Consider the following 17,324-nt stretch of genomic DNA (forward strand, 5'->3'; position numbering starts at 1 on the left):
CATCTGCACTTAACCTCCAGAAAAAAAAAGCCTACTCTTGGGGCAGAAGTGCCAGCGAACAGGCTGTTCCCACTTCTGCCCCACTTCTCAAGCTCCCAAGCTGGAGGCTCCTGCTGTGCTCTTCACTTCCCTCCAATTAGAGTTTGTGTGCTTTGCCCTTTCTGAGTGTAGAGTCCGCATCCAACACCATAATCATCACTATCCTAGAACTTGGGATTAGGGGGCCGAGGGAGGGAATGGCGTATACAAGCCAGTGGTTTTAATACATAAATATGTTAACCTACTTGAACACAAAAATCAAGGTCGACATTCCAGGACAATACCAAGGGAGTGCTGCACTGCCAGAAGTGCTGTCTTTCGAATGAGACATTAAACCAAGGCCCAGCCTGCCCTTCCAGCTTGACATTAAAAGGTCACATAGTGCTATTTGGATGAAGAATAGGGGAGTTATCCTTGGGAGCAGGGCCAATATTTATCCCTCAAACACCATAAAAACAGGTAATTAAAGGGGAGATGGTGGTATGTTGGTAAAGTCACTGGGTTAGTAACCCAGAGGCCCAGGCTAATGCTCTGGGTTCAAAGCACACCACAGTAGCTGGTGGAATTTAAATTCAATTAATAAATCTGGAATTGAAAGCTAGTCTCAGTAATGGGGACCATGAAACTATCAATTGTTGTAAAAACCCATCTGGTTCACTAATGTCCTTTAGGGAGGGAAATGTGTCATCCTTACTTGGTCTGGTGGTTGACTCTTAAATGTCCTTTGAAATGGCCTAACAAGCCACTCAGTTCCAGGACAATTAGGGTTGGGCAACATATGCTGGCCTTGCCAGTGACACCCACATCCCATGAAAGAATATTTTTAAAATTGCTGTTTGTGGCAGCTTACTGTGTGCAAATTGATCCTGCGTTTCCTACGTTACAAAGTGATTGAAGTTCAAAAGTACTTTGAGATGCCCAGTGGTCGTAGTGAAAGGTGCTGTAGAAATGAAAAAGTCTTTTTTTTCTGATTTTAGCAGTGCATTTTCAAATTTGGTTTAACAAGCAGTTATTAACCTATCTAATGAACCGTTTCACAGTACGCATGCTTGTGAAAGAGAAGTAGCTTTTTAAAAACAAGATTTACTGGCGTGTCACTGCAGCATTCCGGGCAGAACCTTTTCCAGTTCTGTTGTCCCAAGTGGGTATCAAATAAACTTTGGCTTCTGACGCCATCTTCACCTCGGAAGAATCCACAGGAAAAGGGTGGCATAAGGAGTAGGAGAGGCTACGTGGGATGGGTAGAGGGGCTTAGGGTGACAGACATGAAGAGCCATGGGAGTGGGTAGAGTGGCATCAGGTGGGGCATATGGTGGCATGGGGATATAAGTGGCCTTAGGTGTTGGGTATAGGGGCATAGAGAGTATTAGGGGCCGGGGGGGCATAAGGTGGCATAGCTTGGCATGGATGAAGCATGGGAGTGACAGAGGGGTGGGGGATAGAGGGCTGTTTCTTTTTAATGACTTCAATAAAATGCTGGGGCACCGAAGGAAGCCTTCCACCCAGCCTGACTCGGCACCTGGCAGCCTCTGCACTCGTTCTGTGGGCGGCGGGCTGGACTTCTAATCCAGACCACAAACCACCCAAAAACATGACCTTCCAGGCCTTTTTTCCCGGGTCAGGTTCACAGAGCTGGGAAACGTCCCGGTTCTGCATACCCTATCTGGGAGTTAAAATCCAGGCCCCTATCTCTGTAACCTCCTACAGCCCGACAACTTTCCGAGGTCTCTGCACTCCTCCGATTGTGGCCTCTTGTGCACCCAGGATTTTCACTGCTCCAACATTAGCAGCGTGCCTTCAGTTGACTACACCCTATGCTCTGAAATTCCATCCCCAAACCTCTCTAACTCTCTCGCCTCCTTTAAGACGCTCATTAAAACCTAGCTCCAACTTTACAACACTCCCCATATGTGGCTTTATGTCAAATTCTGTTTGACAATCACTCCCATGAAGCACCTTAGAACAATAAACTATGTCATATATAATTGCAAGTTGTTGCACAGGCTCAACATTTAAGGAATACAGGTATTTAAAGCATTCTTTGCAAAGCCCATTGACGTTACTTGCACAGTCAAATCTGTGGTTGTGGGGTCAATACAAGCCTTGCTGCTGATCAGCTAAAAAGAGATTGCTTTCAGCAGTTCAATGCTCTGATAAGATCTAATGGCTTAAATGAATACAAGATAGTGAGGATACAGATATGATAGCATAGTGGTAATGTTACTGGGCTAGTAATCGAAGGCCTGGACTAATAATCTGGAAGCATGAGTTCAAAACCCATCTCAGCAGCTGGGGAAATTAAATTATGTTAATTAAATAAACATGGAATAAAAAGCTACTATCAGTAATCTATGAAACTATTGATTGTCATAATTACCCATCTGGGTCACTCACATACTTGAGGGAAGGAACTCTGCCACCCTTACCCAGTCTGGCCTACATGTTTTGGGTTTGGAGTCAGACTGTAGTTGACTCTTAACCGTCCTCTGAAATGGCCTCACAAGCCCCTCAGTTATATCCACTATGAGAAACTATAAGCCACTCAGGCTGGAGTAGTTCAAGAAGTCCACTCACTACAACTTCTCAAGGACAATTAGGAATAGGCAATAAATGCTGGCCTTATCAGTTCGCATCCCCTGAATGAAAGAAGAAAAAGCATGAGAAAATGGAAGAATATAAGCTTGAGCAACCTTTACTGTTTTCACATCTACATGTAGAAAAATGCTTGCGGACTACCTTAGAGTAAGGTTTGCAAGTGCTGCATCACAGTCTACAGTTGTAACTTGCCCAGACGTCTCTGGTGACACGTCGGTAGACATGGTTTCTGGAGACAGTTTGGCAGCTGCTGCCTCAGTTTTTTCATCCAAATCCATGGCTTTCACAGGCTCTGTACATTGACAACAGACTGAGATTTTATTTTAAAATGCCGGCAGTACAGAAATTTCACATATTTAAATTCATCCTCCTTATAAAACAGTACCTATTTTCTTGACATTCCTCCACACATCTCCGGGCACCTTACCTAAAAAGATTACCCAACTGTGACTTCCCCTCCAAGCCACACACCATCCCGGCTTAGAAATATATCGCCGTCCCTTCACTGTCGCTGGGTCAAAATCCTGGAACTCCCTTCCTAACAGCACTGTGGGTGTACCTACACCACATGGACTGCAGCGGTTCAAGACGGCAACTCACCACCACCTTCTCAAGGGCAATTAGGGGCGGGAAACAAATGCTGGCCAAGCCAGCGATGCTCATTTCCCAGAAACAAATGAAAAATATCCAGTAATTCAGAGCAAATAACAGGCTCCCAGTGATGGGTGAAGGTGCCTGCGAATGCACATTTAATGACTTGATGTTTCTCCCTCACCCTTGCCATGCAGTGGGAAGGACAAAAGTGCCATTTCGCCACTTAACATTACCCCAAAACCCTCCTGTTCTAGCTCATAGAATGTCGCTGTGACATTCTATTTCCTTTCGATTGATACCATTGAATCTGCTTCACTACCCTCTCAGGCATCCCAGATCATTAACAACTCGCTGTGTTAAAAAAAAAAGTAATGCTTCCTCATGTTGCCTTAGGTTATTTTGCCAACCGCCTTAAAGCTGTGCTCTCTGGTTACCAAATGTTTCTGCCACTGGAAACGGTTTTTGCTTATTTACTCAGTCAAAACACTTTTTAATTTTGAACACCTTTGGTTACACTATTGACCAATAGGTAGCCATCTCAACTTCAAATGAATTGGCCGCAACAATAACTCAACCTCATCGTGCTCTCGAATATGGTTTGAAAACAAACAAGTTTCACAAAATATTTACATTTTTGTAGTGGCAAAAGAGCAGGTGAAACCACCGCACACAAGAACATAGGAAATAGAAACAGGACGTGGCCATTTGGTCTCTCTAGCCTGCTTCGACATTCAATGAGGTCATGGCTTTTCTAAGATCAGCTTCACAATCTTGCAGCATCCTTAAAATTCCTCGATTTTTGAACACTAAGGGAATCGATCAGCCCGATCTTAAATGTGCTTAACAAATGAGGCCTCTAGGGTGTTGAATTCCAAAGATTCCCAACCCTGAATGAAGAAATTTCTCTTCATCTCACTCCGAAAAGAAACTTACTCAAACCATTACCTTAAAAACCTAGGCTGACAGTCCAGTAATGAGGGAGTGCTGCACTGTGGGAGGTGCCATCTTTCAGATGTTAAACAGAGGCCCCACCTGCCCCCTCAGGTGGATGTAAAAGATCCCTTGACACTATTGCAAAGAAAAGCCGGGCGGTTCTTCCCAGTGTTCTGGCCAATATTTATCCATTATTCAACATCATAAAGCAGATTAACCAGGTCATTTTCACATCGCTATTTGTGGGAGCTTACTGTACGCATACTGGGTGCTACATTTCCGACTGTACAACAGGGACTACACTTCAAGAGTGCTTCATTGGCTGCAAAGAGTTTAGGAACATCCAGAGGTCATGAAAGGTGCTATAATACAAGTCTCTTCTTCCTTCACAAAACCTCTGCCCTAGACGTGTGCTGGTATTGAAAACAGGAAAACACACATTGCAAGAAAAAAGGCTGATTTCTGAATTGATGTTTGCTTCTTACATTGAACAAAGCCTAAATGCCACTGACTTAATCGGTTAAAAAAAAGTATAAAAGTTTCAGCAGCAAGCCTGCTATTTCACTTAAAAACACAAATTTATTCTTTATAATGCTAAAAATTCCACAGACCTCTCCAACCAAATTGTGTAAAGCACCACACAAAAAAAAATCTCTTAAATCACAAACTATGCAGAGATAAAAATTCTTACCATGCTGTTTTAAACATACCGGTGCCACTTGTCTCCAGGGATCTCAATGCTACACAAAGAATCTCAGAACACCAAGCAGCAACAATACAGTTCATTGGTGCAGCAGCAGAGCCTCTGTCGAGCTTGTTCCTAGCTGCAGGCCAATCGGCTGTTTGGTGGGCTGTTCTGAGAGAGGCTCTTAGACTTGGCAATAATGCTGCTGATGTCATTTCCTCCCTGATCCAGCTAGTTTCAGATAGCATGCATGTTTGGTTAAATGCAGAAAGTGAGAAGGTGTCATTAAGCAAAGTTGCAGAGTGTGTATGTGTGTGTGTGTCCCTTCTTTGCCCCACTCTGCTTGCTCTGCTATAACTACAGCACAATGATTCCCGGAGCGAGTTTGATTTTAAATTTGTCCCTCTGCTGGCCTATTTGCAGCTTTACAAGGGTGGCACAGACAGTCACAGTTGCAGAATAGCAACGAGTAGTGATTCGCAAACATAAAAAAACTGTGAGATTTACTAAAGTTAGAGAGAGAACATAAACTGCTGGAAAGTATTCAGCACAATCAATCAGCATCTGGAAGCAAATGGCAGGTTAGCCAACGGGGGTGACAGCCTTTAGCAAGTGTGGGGCCTGACAGGCATCAGTCAAAACATTCGTTTGCTTTCTCGTCCTAAATACAGATTAACCTGCTGCGTACTCAGGTCATATTCAGTGATTTACTAAAACGTTAGTACTTCTTAGAACTAACTATTTAAATGATTGTTAGCGATGATTTGCAATTTAATCTTTTGCCTTTTGTAATAGGTCAGCCATACGCCTTTCAAAATAAACACAACTCCTGATATTAGGGACTTTTTTGGGCATCGCCGATTCACCACGATATTTACATCAGCCTGGGTGTGCTTTGGATAATTGGGATGTTCTAATAAATTAAAGCAATTCTACCGCCATGTTCTGACTAACAAGCTCCAACTGTTGGTACGCATTTCGTACAAGTGTGGAGTACTGCCTAACTAAAAAAGTGAACATCTGCAGAGGGAAGAGGTTAACATTTCTGACAAGACCTTTACCTCTTCAGAAGCTGATATTTCTAACATTTTCTGCTTTTATTTCTGATTTCCTGGTATTTTATTTTATTTTTTAAATTGCAATTAATTTGGATTTTGAAATAATATGGATCCTTGCACAAAAAACCCAGTCACCATTCAGTGTATTTTGTCTACAAACCACAAATTTATGCTAAACCTAAGTAAAATACTTAGGCAAAAAAAAAGTTAACATTTCGAGTCTATATGACTCCTCTTCAGAGGCTCTGAAGAAGAGTCATATGGACTCGAAATGTTAACTTTTTTTCTCTCCACAGATGCTGTTAGACCTGCTGAGTTTTTCCAGCATTTTCTGTTTGTGTTTCCGATTTCCAGCATCCGCAATATTTTGCTTTTAAAATACATAGGACCCAGTTATAGTTTCAGAGCCAGCTGGTGTATTGTGTCCAATTCTGGGAATCACACTTGAGGAAAGATGTGATGGCTTTGGAGAGGTTAGGAATGAGATTTATTATAATGTTTCCAGGGATGAGGGGCTAGAGTTACGTGGATAGGCTGAAGGAACTGGTGTTGTTCCCCTTGGAGCAGGGAAGGCTAAGAGGTGGATAGAGGTCTTTAAAATCATAAATGGTTTAGATAATGTAAAAAACAGGAATGGTTTCCAATGGCTAAAGGATCGACAACCGGGATGGGGGGGGGGGGGGGGGGGGGGGGGGGGGGGGGTGGCGGTGTGGACCCAGATTTAAGGTGACTGGCAAAGGTGCCAGAAGTGACATGTGGGCACTTTTTCTATTAACGAGTGGTTAGGATTTGGAAAGCACTGCTTTATAGGGTGGTGGTTATAGATTCAATAGCAGCCTTCAAAAAGGGAATTGGATAAATACTTGATGGGCCAAATGGCCTTCTTCCATGCTGGATGATACTATGATTCTTACCCTCCACTAGGAACATACCCTCCAATGGGAGAGATGGACAAAAAGATTACTTCTGAAATTGAATATCATAATATACTGTACCTGCAGAATACAGGCATTCTGGAGTGTCAACAGGAGGAGATGAGGATTCCTTGTATAGATGCGCCTCTGTACCAAGAGGTTTCACACTTGCACTGATGTCATCTTCAACTGTGCTCTGATGTCTGTCATGTGATAGGACTGTATCATCACCTTTGACGTCTCTAGGAGTTTCAAGATTACATATCTCTGTATTTGTATCAGTATCATCTGAACTGTCGGTGTCGTCACCCAGGATCTGAACTCCACCTTGGTGCAAGCAAGTATCACTGTCCTTTGTACCAGCTCCCAAAGTGTCAGGATTTTTGACAACAGCTAATGAATCATTCTGTTCTGGTAAACAATTTGCATATTCATTCGATTCTTTCTGTATGTGAGATGCAGCATCTAACACCTCGTATTCCAGTGACACACCATTCCCCTCCTTAACATTGTCTCCAACCATTAGAGATCCTTCTGTAGACCTGGTTATTTCACCAAATGTCAGCTGGGGGCAACTGCTGAAATACAACCAAAGTAGGACAATTTGAAATAACATTCAGTTTTTAATTTTAAAGTTATTTCATGACATACTAAAGAAAAAGCTAGGTTTCCTGCAACTACTTTGAAGAAATTACAAACTAAATTACATAACTTTACACCATTGGACCCAAATGGTCCATGCTGATGTTTATGCTCATGTCTCCTCCCACCCCCTTCATCTAATCCTATCAAGATATCTTTCAGTTCCTTTCTCCCTCATACGTTTATTGAGCCACTCCTTGAAATGTATCCTTGCTATTTTCCTCAACTACTTCTTCTGTCAACACTGTCACATTCTACTCACTCTCCATCGCTGAATACATTTAAGGCTGGAATAGACAGATTTTTGGTCTCTTGGCAAATTAAAGGATAGGGGGAACGAGCAAGCGAGTGGGAAAATGGAGTTTAAGACCAAGATCAGTATTGAATTGCAGAGCAGGCTCGATGGACTGTGTGGTCTACTCCTGCTCCTATTTCTCGTGTTATGGCTAAAGAAATTTCTCCTGAATTCCCTACTGCATTTATTAGTAGTTTTCTTATATTAATGGGTCCTGTTTCTACAAGTGGAATTACATGTGCAGTCCCCGAGCCAATTAATTCCCCACCCTCTGATCCCTTTTCACCTAAAGACTGCACTTGATCTGGACTCTCAGGGAGCCTCCATAAAACTGGAGATACTGATTCCTTTACATGCCTCAGCCCGCCCTTCTTTTCCATTGAAGTAGAGAGAAAATCCTGAGATGTAGAATGGGCAGTCAATACAGTATCACCCATCTTGCACTACTGCGCAAAGCAACAGCCCCCACCTGCCCCAGCGCAGTATATAGATCTAACATAGTACATCTGTACTTTGCCATTGGTACATGTAGGTTCAATATAAATTCATAAATCAGTTCTAGATGTAAAGTTGAAGGGTGCATTATACAGAATAATGGTGCAAAGCCTCCAAATGGTTTTAGCATTATTGTGTTCAAAGCAACACTATAGTATCCAATTTTTTTTTCACATTGACAAAGAATGATACTTATTTTTCCTAAAACCGACTGTAAGAACTCTATTCAGGAAAATTTAATCTAGGGCAAATTTGGGAATGCACCTCAGCACCAGAATGACAACATTAAGCCCATTCCATCATTCAATGAGACCATGGCTGATCTGTGACTTAACTCCATTACCCACTTTTGCTCCATATCCTTTAATACCTCTGGTTAACAGAAATCCATCAATCCCAGAATTCAACTTAACAATTGATCTAGCATCAACGGTTATTTGTGGAAGAGAGTTCCAAACTTCTTCCACTTGTTGCAAGTAGAAAAGTTTCCCAACTTCACTATTGAAAAATCCTGCTCTTCTAATTTTTCAGGCTATGTCTCCTCATTCTACATACTAACCAGCAGAAATAGTTTATCTTTATTTACTCTATCAGTTCCCCTTAATATCTTGAAAACTCCAATCAAATCACCACTTAACCTTCTAAATTCCAGGGAATACAATGCTAGTTTGTTTGATCTCTTCTCATAATTTAATCCTTGGCGTTCAAGTATCATTCTAGTAAATCTATACTGCACTCCCTTCAAGACCAAGAGATCTTCCCTAACATGTGATGCCTAGAACTGACCCTAGACATGAATAGTCTGTGGTTTAATGAATCACCACATGATTTTGTGCATATTTCATATTGGGAAATAAACCAGATGCACTCAGAAGAATTATCAACTCGGCACTTTAAGACCATAATATATTGACTAAAACTGGCAAGGTGTTCCTGAGCTACAAAGGCCTCAGATACCTCAAGGAGGACACTACTGGATTATACTGGGGGGGAAGGAGCGGGAGAGGGATCTTCAACCAGAATAGCTCAATTGGCTGATGGAACGTCTTAACATGGCATGGGAAACAACAACAACTTACACCTAGATAGCACCTTTCACATAGTAGAGTGACGCAAGGTGTTCCTTAGGAGCATTATCAAGCAAATTTTGCCACTGAGCTGCATAAGGAGATATTCGGCCAGGTGAACAAAAGCTTGGTCAAAGAGATAGGTTTTAAGAAGCGTCCAAAAGGAGGAAAGAGAGGCAGAGTGTCTTAGGGAGGGAATTCCAGATTACAGCCTCTGTAGCTAGGCATAGCCGCAAAGGAGGAGATGGTGGCATAGCGGTATTGTCACTAACTAGTAATCCAGAGACCCAGGGTAATGCTCCGGGGAATATAAGAGCAGGTAGGTTATGCTGGAACTGTATAAAATGCTGGTTAGGCCACAGCTAGAGTATTGCATGCAGTTCTGGAATCCGCATTATAGGAAGGATGTGATTGCACTAGAGTGCGCAGAGGAGATTTACCAGGATGTTGCCTGGGTTGGAGAGTTTTAGTTATGAGGAGAGATTGGATAGACTGGGGTTATTTTTCCTAGAGCAGAGGAGATTGAGGGGGGACATGATTGAGGTGCATAAAATTATGAGGGTCATAGATAGGATGGACAGGAAGGAACTTTTCCCCTTGGTGGAGGGATCAATAACCAGGGGCATAGATTGAAGCTAAGGGGCAGGTTCAGAGGGGATGTGAGGAAGAATTTTTTCAACCAGAGGGTGGTGGGAATCTGGAACACATTGCCTGAAAAGGTGGCAGAAACTTTCAAAACATTTAAGAAGTATTTAGATGTGCACTTGCAATGCCATGGCATACAAGGCTACGGGCCTAGTGATGGGAAATGGGATTATATAGTTAGGAACTTGTTTGACTGGCACAGACCCGATGGGCCAAAGGGCCTTTTTCTGTGCTATAAACCTCTGTGACTATGACCCGGGTTTGAATCCCACCACGGCAGATGGTGAAATTTGAATTCAAAGTCTGGTGATGACCATGAAACCATTGCTGATTGTTGTAAAGACCCATCTGGTTCCCTAATGCCCTTTAGGATAGGAAATCTGCCTATCTTGCCATGTGACTCCAGACATGGAGGTTGACTCTTAAATTTCCTCTGAAGAAGGGCAATAAATGAGCCAACAACACACACATCCTGTAAATGAATAATAATAGAAATGGTGGAGCGATTAAAATATGTGGTGCTCACATGACCAGAATTAGAAGAGTGCAGATAGTTTGCAGGGTTGTGGGGCTAAAGGGGATTACAGAGATAGGGAGGGGCTAGGCCATAGAGGGATTTGAAAACCAAGTTGAGAAAATTGAAACCAAGGTTGATTGTGGTGATGGTGTTGAGAGCTGCCTTCCTTAAATGACTGAGGACAGTGCAGAGAGAAGGGGAGTTGCAATAAAAAGCAAAATTTGAACAGTAACAAAAACATCAAACTTGAGAACACTGAAAATAACAGGTCAAATTACATTAATAAGTGGAATAATCTGCCTCTGTAATTATTCACACGATGTTAACTTGAGCTCGATAGATATCAGTCAATATAAGAACTTAAAAAAAAGTTTTAAACATTTAACAGAAAATTAAACTACGAAGCCCGGCATTAAATTATAAAACATCGCTTCAAAACAGATTAGACATTGCAAGGAAGTACCATTGTAAACAAAACGACATGTATAATAAACTTGTGCCAATGCAATGTGCGATTGTTACACAGTTTTAAACCAAACTAACTTCCTAAAAGTATCTCACAAACATCTAATTCCCAGTAAATGGGGGAAGAAAAAGTAACTAATTAAATTAATTAATGACCAGTTCGGTTTGTGACTAAAATCTTAAAGAGTTAGCGGGGTGAGAAATGACAGTGAAAGTAATGGAACAGCTTTTAAAAAGTTAGCAAACTTTGTACGGCGCAGCGTCTGTTCTGGCTGCATCTTTTAGCACTGGAACAGACTGAAGAACCAGAAAACTCTCTGTAGCTGGAACCACAAGATTTCCTTAGTTCTGTAGTTACATAACGAAACGGAAGTCAAGGCATTGCAGTGACGATTTCCACAAGGTGCCTCTGACCGCAACAAACATGTGACATCAGTTTGTTGAGAAAGATTTTTTTGCGCCCCAGCAGTTGTTTAATGTTCTATTTCCTTTCCACTTATTTTTTTTTATTCCTTCCCACCCCCCGGAATAATAAACTGGGTGCAATTGTTCATCCAAATTGTGACATTGCCATTTCCCTGTCTTTGAGGCCAGTTTCGGAATTCCCTGATTTATAGGTGTATGGGGAGGGGGAGGGAACGGAAGGAGATTAAGACGTGGGGGGGTTTGGGGAGGCACCTTTGGAGTTTCTTATTTATTAATTAAGTTTCTCCCGCTTAATTTGCCTGTTTCTCTCACACTTCAAACAACAATTATATTTTTCTAAAAATACTATTTACACACTTATCTGGCACAAATGTAATGCAACATCGTATGGAACTTGTGGTTAGGCTGTAATTTCAAAGTGTACAACACAATTGTACAACAGCGGGTCGGCACCAGAGAAGTCAAAATGATAAGGTTGTATTAGCCACAGGGTTGAAATTGCTGTGTAAATATAGTGATTTCTTTGTAGCCAATTTCCTAACATCAGTTGATTACTCTGTGATTAATCATCCTTAGAGACTCAGTATTGGGGCCTTGAATTTCACCATTGCTACATTCACTCCACCTACTGCATACAGATGTGATGAATGAAAGGCAAAACCTACATTTGTACAGCACCTTTCACGATTGCTTTACAGCCAATTAAATACTTTGAGTTGTAGTCACTGGTAGAATGTAGGCAATGTTATCAAATGGCGGAGCAGGCTCAAGGGGCCGAAAGGCTGGTTCCTAATATGTATGTGCATATGTCATTCTAGGTGGATGATGAGCTGGGCTAGATGGACTTTGTCATCCATAATTATCTTGCAAGCATAGGGTGGAATGATGGCTGATGTTCTGTTTTTTTTTGCTAAAGCAAGTTTACTGTGAGCAGGCTATGTGGAGTAAAATTGCCAGGACATGAGTGCACAATGGGCTCACAGTGAACCAGTAACCTGTTTTATCCAGCACATGATTCTCAGAAGTCTTTTTCCATTGACTTCAACATTGTCCTTTTGGCTACTTACCTATTATCCCACTCTATCTTACTGCTTTTCATGAGTTTGTTGAGGTATTGAAATATTGTGATGAAGTTGTGTTGCATAGTAGATATTGAAAATATATTGTGAGAAGCAGCAATCAGCAGAAAATTCAGACTTGCTGATCACAAAAACACAGATAAACTTGTGAACCATTCAGTCTTTGACCTCTGGTCTCTTAAAAGTTGTGTCGCACAGAGACACCTGAGGGCTCTAACACTTCTCACTGACATCTAAGATCTATGTTGTTCAGTCATTCCACTTTGTTGCTCAGGAGTCATTTGATCTTTCTACTCTGTGAGATTACTGATAAAATAGAATCCAATTACACCCCTTGCATGAAATAATTATATTAAATAATGTCATGTACACAGGCAGAAGAAATTCTTCTTCTACTCCTACAGAATATAAAAGATCTTATGAGGTTTATCTGGATTGCAAATATTGAATCTTTCACCAAATAGGAATTTATTGTCACCATTTCTATCTGCTATAATGTGTAGAACATGTTAATGAGGGCTGAAACAGTCACCATAAGACCATAAGACATTGCAGTAGAAGTAGGCCTTTCGACCCATCTTGTCTGCTCCACCATCCAATGAGATCATGGCTGGCCTGATAATCCTCAACTCCACTTTCCTGCCTTTTCCCCTTAGCCCTTGATTCCCTTACTGATTAAACATCTGTCTATCTCAACCTTGAAGTTACTTAATGACCCAGCCTCTACAGCCCTCTGTGGTAAAGAATTCCACAGATTCACCACCCTCTGAGAGGAGAAATTCCTCCTCATCACTGTCTTAAATGGATGACTCCTTATTCTGAGATTATGCCCTCTGGTCCTGGACTCTCTCAGAAAGGGAAACAGCCTCTCAGCATCCACCCTGTCAAGCCCCCTAAGAATTCAGATGTTTCAATAAGGTTGTCTCTCATTCTTCTAAACTCCAATGAGTACAGGCCCAACCTACTCAACCTCTCCTCATAAGAAAATTCCTCCATCCCTGGGATCAACCTAGTGAACCTTCTCTGGACTGCCTCCAATGCCAGTATATCTTTCTTTAGATATGGGGACCAAAACTGTTCACAGTATTCTAGGTGTGGTTTAACTAGTGCCTTGTATAGTTTTAACAAGACTTCCCCATTTTTATATTCCATTCCCTTTGAAATAAAGGTCAACATTCCATTTGCCTTCCCTATTACCTGCTGAACTTATATGTTAGCTTTTTGGGATTCATGCATGAGGACCCCCAAATCCCTCTGTGCTGCAGCTTTCTGCAGTCTTCCTCCATTTAAATAATATTCAGCTCTTCTATTCTTCCTGCCAAAATGCATAACCTCACATTTTCCCACATTATATTCCATCTGCCAAGTTTTTGCCCATTCACTTAGCTTGTCTTTATCCCTCTGTAGACTCTTTGTGTCATCCTCACCACTTGCCTTCTCACCTATTTTAGTGTCATCTGCAAACCTGGTGATAGTACATTCACTTCCTTCATCCAAGTTATTAATATATATTGTAAATAATTGTGGCCCCAGCACTGATCCCTGTGGCATTCCACTTTTACAGGTCGTCATCCTGAAAATGCCCCCCTTATCCCAACTCTCTGTCATCTATTAGTTAGCCAATCCTCTATCCAGCCAATATACTACCTCCAACATCATGGGCTCTTATCTTTTTAAATAGCCTTATGTGAGGTACCTTATCGAATGCCTTTTGGAAATCCAAATATATTACATCTACTGGTTCCCCTTTATCTCCCCTGTTTGTTACCTCCTCAAAGAATTTTAATAAATTGGTCAGGCATGATTTCCCCTTCATGAAGCCATGCTAACTCTGCTTGAATATATTATGCATTCTAAATGCTCTGCTATTACATCCTTTACAATAGATAACATTTTTCAAATGACGGATGTTAAGCTAACTGGCCTATAGTTACATGATTTTTGTCTCTTTCCCTTTTTGAATAGGGGTGTTATATTGGCAGTTTTCCAATCCCCTGGGACTTTTCCAGAATCTAAGGCTTCTTGGAAGATTACCACCAGTACATCCACTATCTCTGTAGCTACTTCCTTTAATATCCTAGGATATAACCCATCTGGTCCAGGGGACTTATCAACCTTTAGCCCCCATCAATTTCCCTAATACTTTTTCTCTCGCGATAGTTATTGCATTTACTTTCTCCCCACCTTTTACCCCTTGACTGTTTAGTATTTTTGGAATGCTATAAGTGTCTTCAACTGTGAAGACTGATGTAAAGTATTTATTCAACTCCTCTGCCATTTCCTGGTTCCCCATTATTATTTCCCCAGCCTCATTCTCTAAGGGGCCTACGTTCACTTTGACCTCTCTCTTCCTTTTTATATATTTAAAGAAACTCTTACTGTCTGTTTTTATATTACTTGCTAGTTTACCCTCAAAGTTTATTTTCTCCCTCTTCATTGTTTTTTTCGGTCATCTTTTGATGTTTTATAAAGCTTTCCCAATCCTCTGGCTTACCACTAACCTTTGCCACATTGTACATTATTTCTTTAAATTTGATACCATCCTTAACTTCCTTGGTTAACCATGTTTGGTTTACCCCCTTCCTAGTCTTCTTCTTCCTCACTGTTCTGAGTCACGAGCTATTTTCTTAAACATCTGCCACCCTTAACAACTGTCTTTTCTTAACTCCTTTCCCAGTCCACCCAAGCCAACTCTGCCCTCATTTCTTTGTAATTACGAAAGTCACCAAAATCAGTATTATTGTCTGCACAGTACTATAAATAACTAATGGGATTTTTTCCTGTCAAATTAACAACATTCCACAACACTGTTAAAGTAAGATTTTTACTCTTTGGTTTGTTTAATAGTCACAGTGGGATCACCTATAGGGTGCCCACAAACTAACACTAACAAACTAACATATTGTTACTGCTCTTAATACTAATGACCCATGCTACATACGTATTGGATAATACTTACAAACAGATGCCAACAATGGGTGTTACCATTTTACAAACACCTTTCTGTGATTGGTGAATCTTGAAAGGGGAAAAAAATATCATGTGTGGTTCAAGGGGGAGGGGATAATAAGGGGCCCAGAAACAGGAGAATCACCATTGCCCATGATTTCTCTCCCCGGTCCTGTCTCCAGCCTAGCAGGAGCTGCCTGGTCTCAGTGTCTGCTGCTACAACACTCCTTATTATAGCCCTGGATTAGGGAATTAGGTTCTTAGGGTTGCCCACACTCCAGGATTGGTCTGGAGTCTCCAGGAATTGAAGATCAATCTCCAGTACACCTGCAGAAAAATTGTGATATTAAAAAGGATTTCTTTTTGTCATTTTCTTTTACATTTCTCTTCAACAGATATAAAAATATTGAAAATGGGGGCAAAAAGGCTGTTTGGCTGACAGTCAGGCATTATCCAATTGGCTAATGAACCCTTCTGCTTTCCAATTGGTGTAGGAAGGCAGTGCATCACAAGGATGGATGTGTTGGCTGACTAATGGCTGGAGCATGGGGGCAAATCATGTGATGAAACCTCCAGGAGTATATTTGACCATTGTTGGCAACATTATCACTATCTCACTGGTCGATTACCATCTCCATGTTGGGTTGCCAAGCTTGGTTGGATATAGTTCTGGTGAACACTTGAACTCTTGCTTCTAACTGTCCCATCCAGTTAAACAACCCTCCTCTCCCCTTTTCCAATATTTTTATAATAAATAAATGCAAGAGCTCAAAGAAAATAGCTTTTTTAAAATAAACACCCTGATGGTTTTCCCGTGGGTTGTTCATAGGAGTTTCCAGAGTATTAATCTGAAGAAGAAACATATGAACTCAAAACATTAACCGATTTTTTTTTCTCTCCACCGATGTTGTTAGACCTGCTGAGTTTTTTTCCAGCATTTTCTGGTTTTGTTTCAGACTTCCAGCATCCACAGTATTTTGCCCTTATATTAATCTTCAATTCCTGGAGATGCCAGGGCAATCCTGGAGGGATGGCAACCCTTCCTCCATACACCCCCACTTTGCTAGATATTGCATGTCGGTGGCATTGAGGACCAGGGTTGGGCTTGGGCGGCAGCTGAAAGAATAGCCTTTTTCACTCTCAGCCTAGAATGACATAAAGAATGGTCAGTTGATTTAGACAGTGGAGTGGTCTTGTTGTCTGATATCACGGCATGAGTCAACAGCCTACAAAGGATTAAATTTGCCGTGCAATCTTGAACTGAGGAAACCTTCATAAATACATGTGGGTACAACAAAAATTTATGTCGTGGCTTTGATATAATAAAATGTCCCAAGGTGTTTTACAGGAGCGTTATAAAGTAAAATTTGACACTGAGCTGCATAGGTAGATATTAGGGATAACGGTTGAAAACTTGGTCAGAGAGGTAGGTTCTAAGGAGCATCTTAAAGAAGGTGAGAGAAGGGTGGAGAGGCAGAGAGGTTTAGGGCCTAGGCAACTGAGGGCATGACAACCATTGGTGGAGCAATTAAAATCAGGGATGCCCAAGAGACCAGAATTCGATGAGTGCAGATTGTTTCAGAGAGTGCTGGGATAACAATGTTACCAGGGCTTGAAAATTGCAGCTATGAAGAAAGGTTGGGTAGGCTAGGGTTATTTTCCTTAGAACAGAAGAGGCTGAGTAACTTTTCTATGGTTGTTTGCAGAGCCGTGTGGCCAAGGAGGGGATTTGAAAACTGGGATATAAATTTTAAAATCGAGCTTAATTAGGATCCAATTCAGGTCAACAAGCACAGAGGTGATAGGTGAACAGGACTTGGTGCAAGTAAGGGCACAGGCTACAGAGTCTGAGGTGACCTCAGATAGAATGTGGAAGGCCAGCCAGCATTGCATTGGAAAAGTCAAGACCAGAGGTCACAAAAGCAT

General features: G+C 41.5%; 1 protein-coding gene across 6 annotated transcripts in view; it reads right to left on the minus strand.

The window, feature by feature from the left end:
- Positions 1-11,329, minus strand: part of rnf214 (ring finger protein 214) — a 46,780-nt gene extending 35,451 nt beyond the window's left edge. Inside the window, exons 1-3 of one of the 6 annotated variants that reach the window (XM_041174590.1) lie at positions 11,191-11,329; positions 6,900-7,396; positions 2,776-2,926 (exon numbers count right to left, since the gene is read on the minus strand). In XM_041174590.1, the coding sequence (XP_041030524.1) occupies positions 2,776-2,926; positions 6,900-7,396; positions 11,191-11,222 (680 nt within the window). In that variant the 5' untranslated portion in view covers positions 11,223-11,329. Of the gene's footprint in view, positions 1-2,775; positions 2,927-4,852; positions 5,078-6,899; positions 7,397-10,757; positions 10,838-10,942; positions 11,131-11,190 lie in introns of those variants that run through there. The other 5 variants (XM_041174591.1, XM_041174592.1, XM_041174593.1 and 2 more) reach the window with 5 other exon arrangements.
- Between the last annotated feature and the right edge of the window lie 5,995 nt (positions 11,330-17,324).

This window comes from Carcharodon carcharias, chromosome 25, assembly GCF_017639515.1.
Source record: "Carcharodon carcharias isolate sCarCar2 chromosome 25, sCarCar2.pri, whole genome shotgun sequence".
Lineage (NCBI taxonomy): Eukaryota > Metazoa > Chordata > Chondrichthyes > Lamniformes > Lamnidae > Carcharodon > Carcharodon carcharias.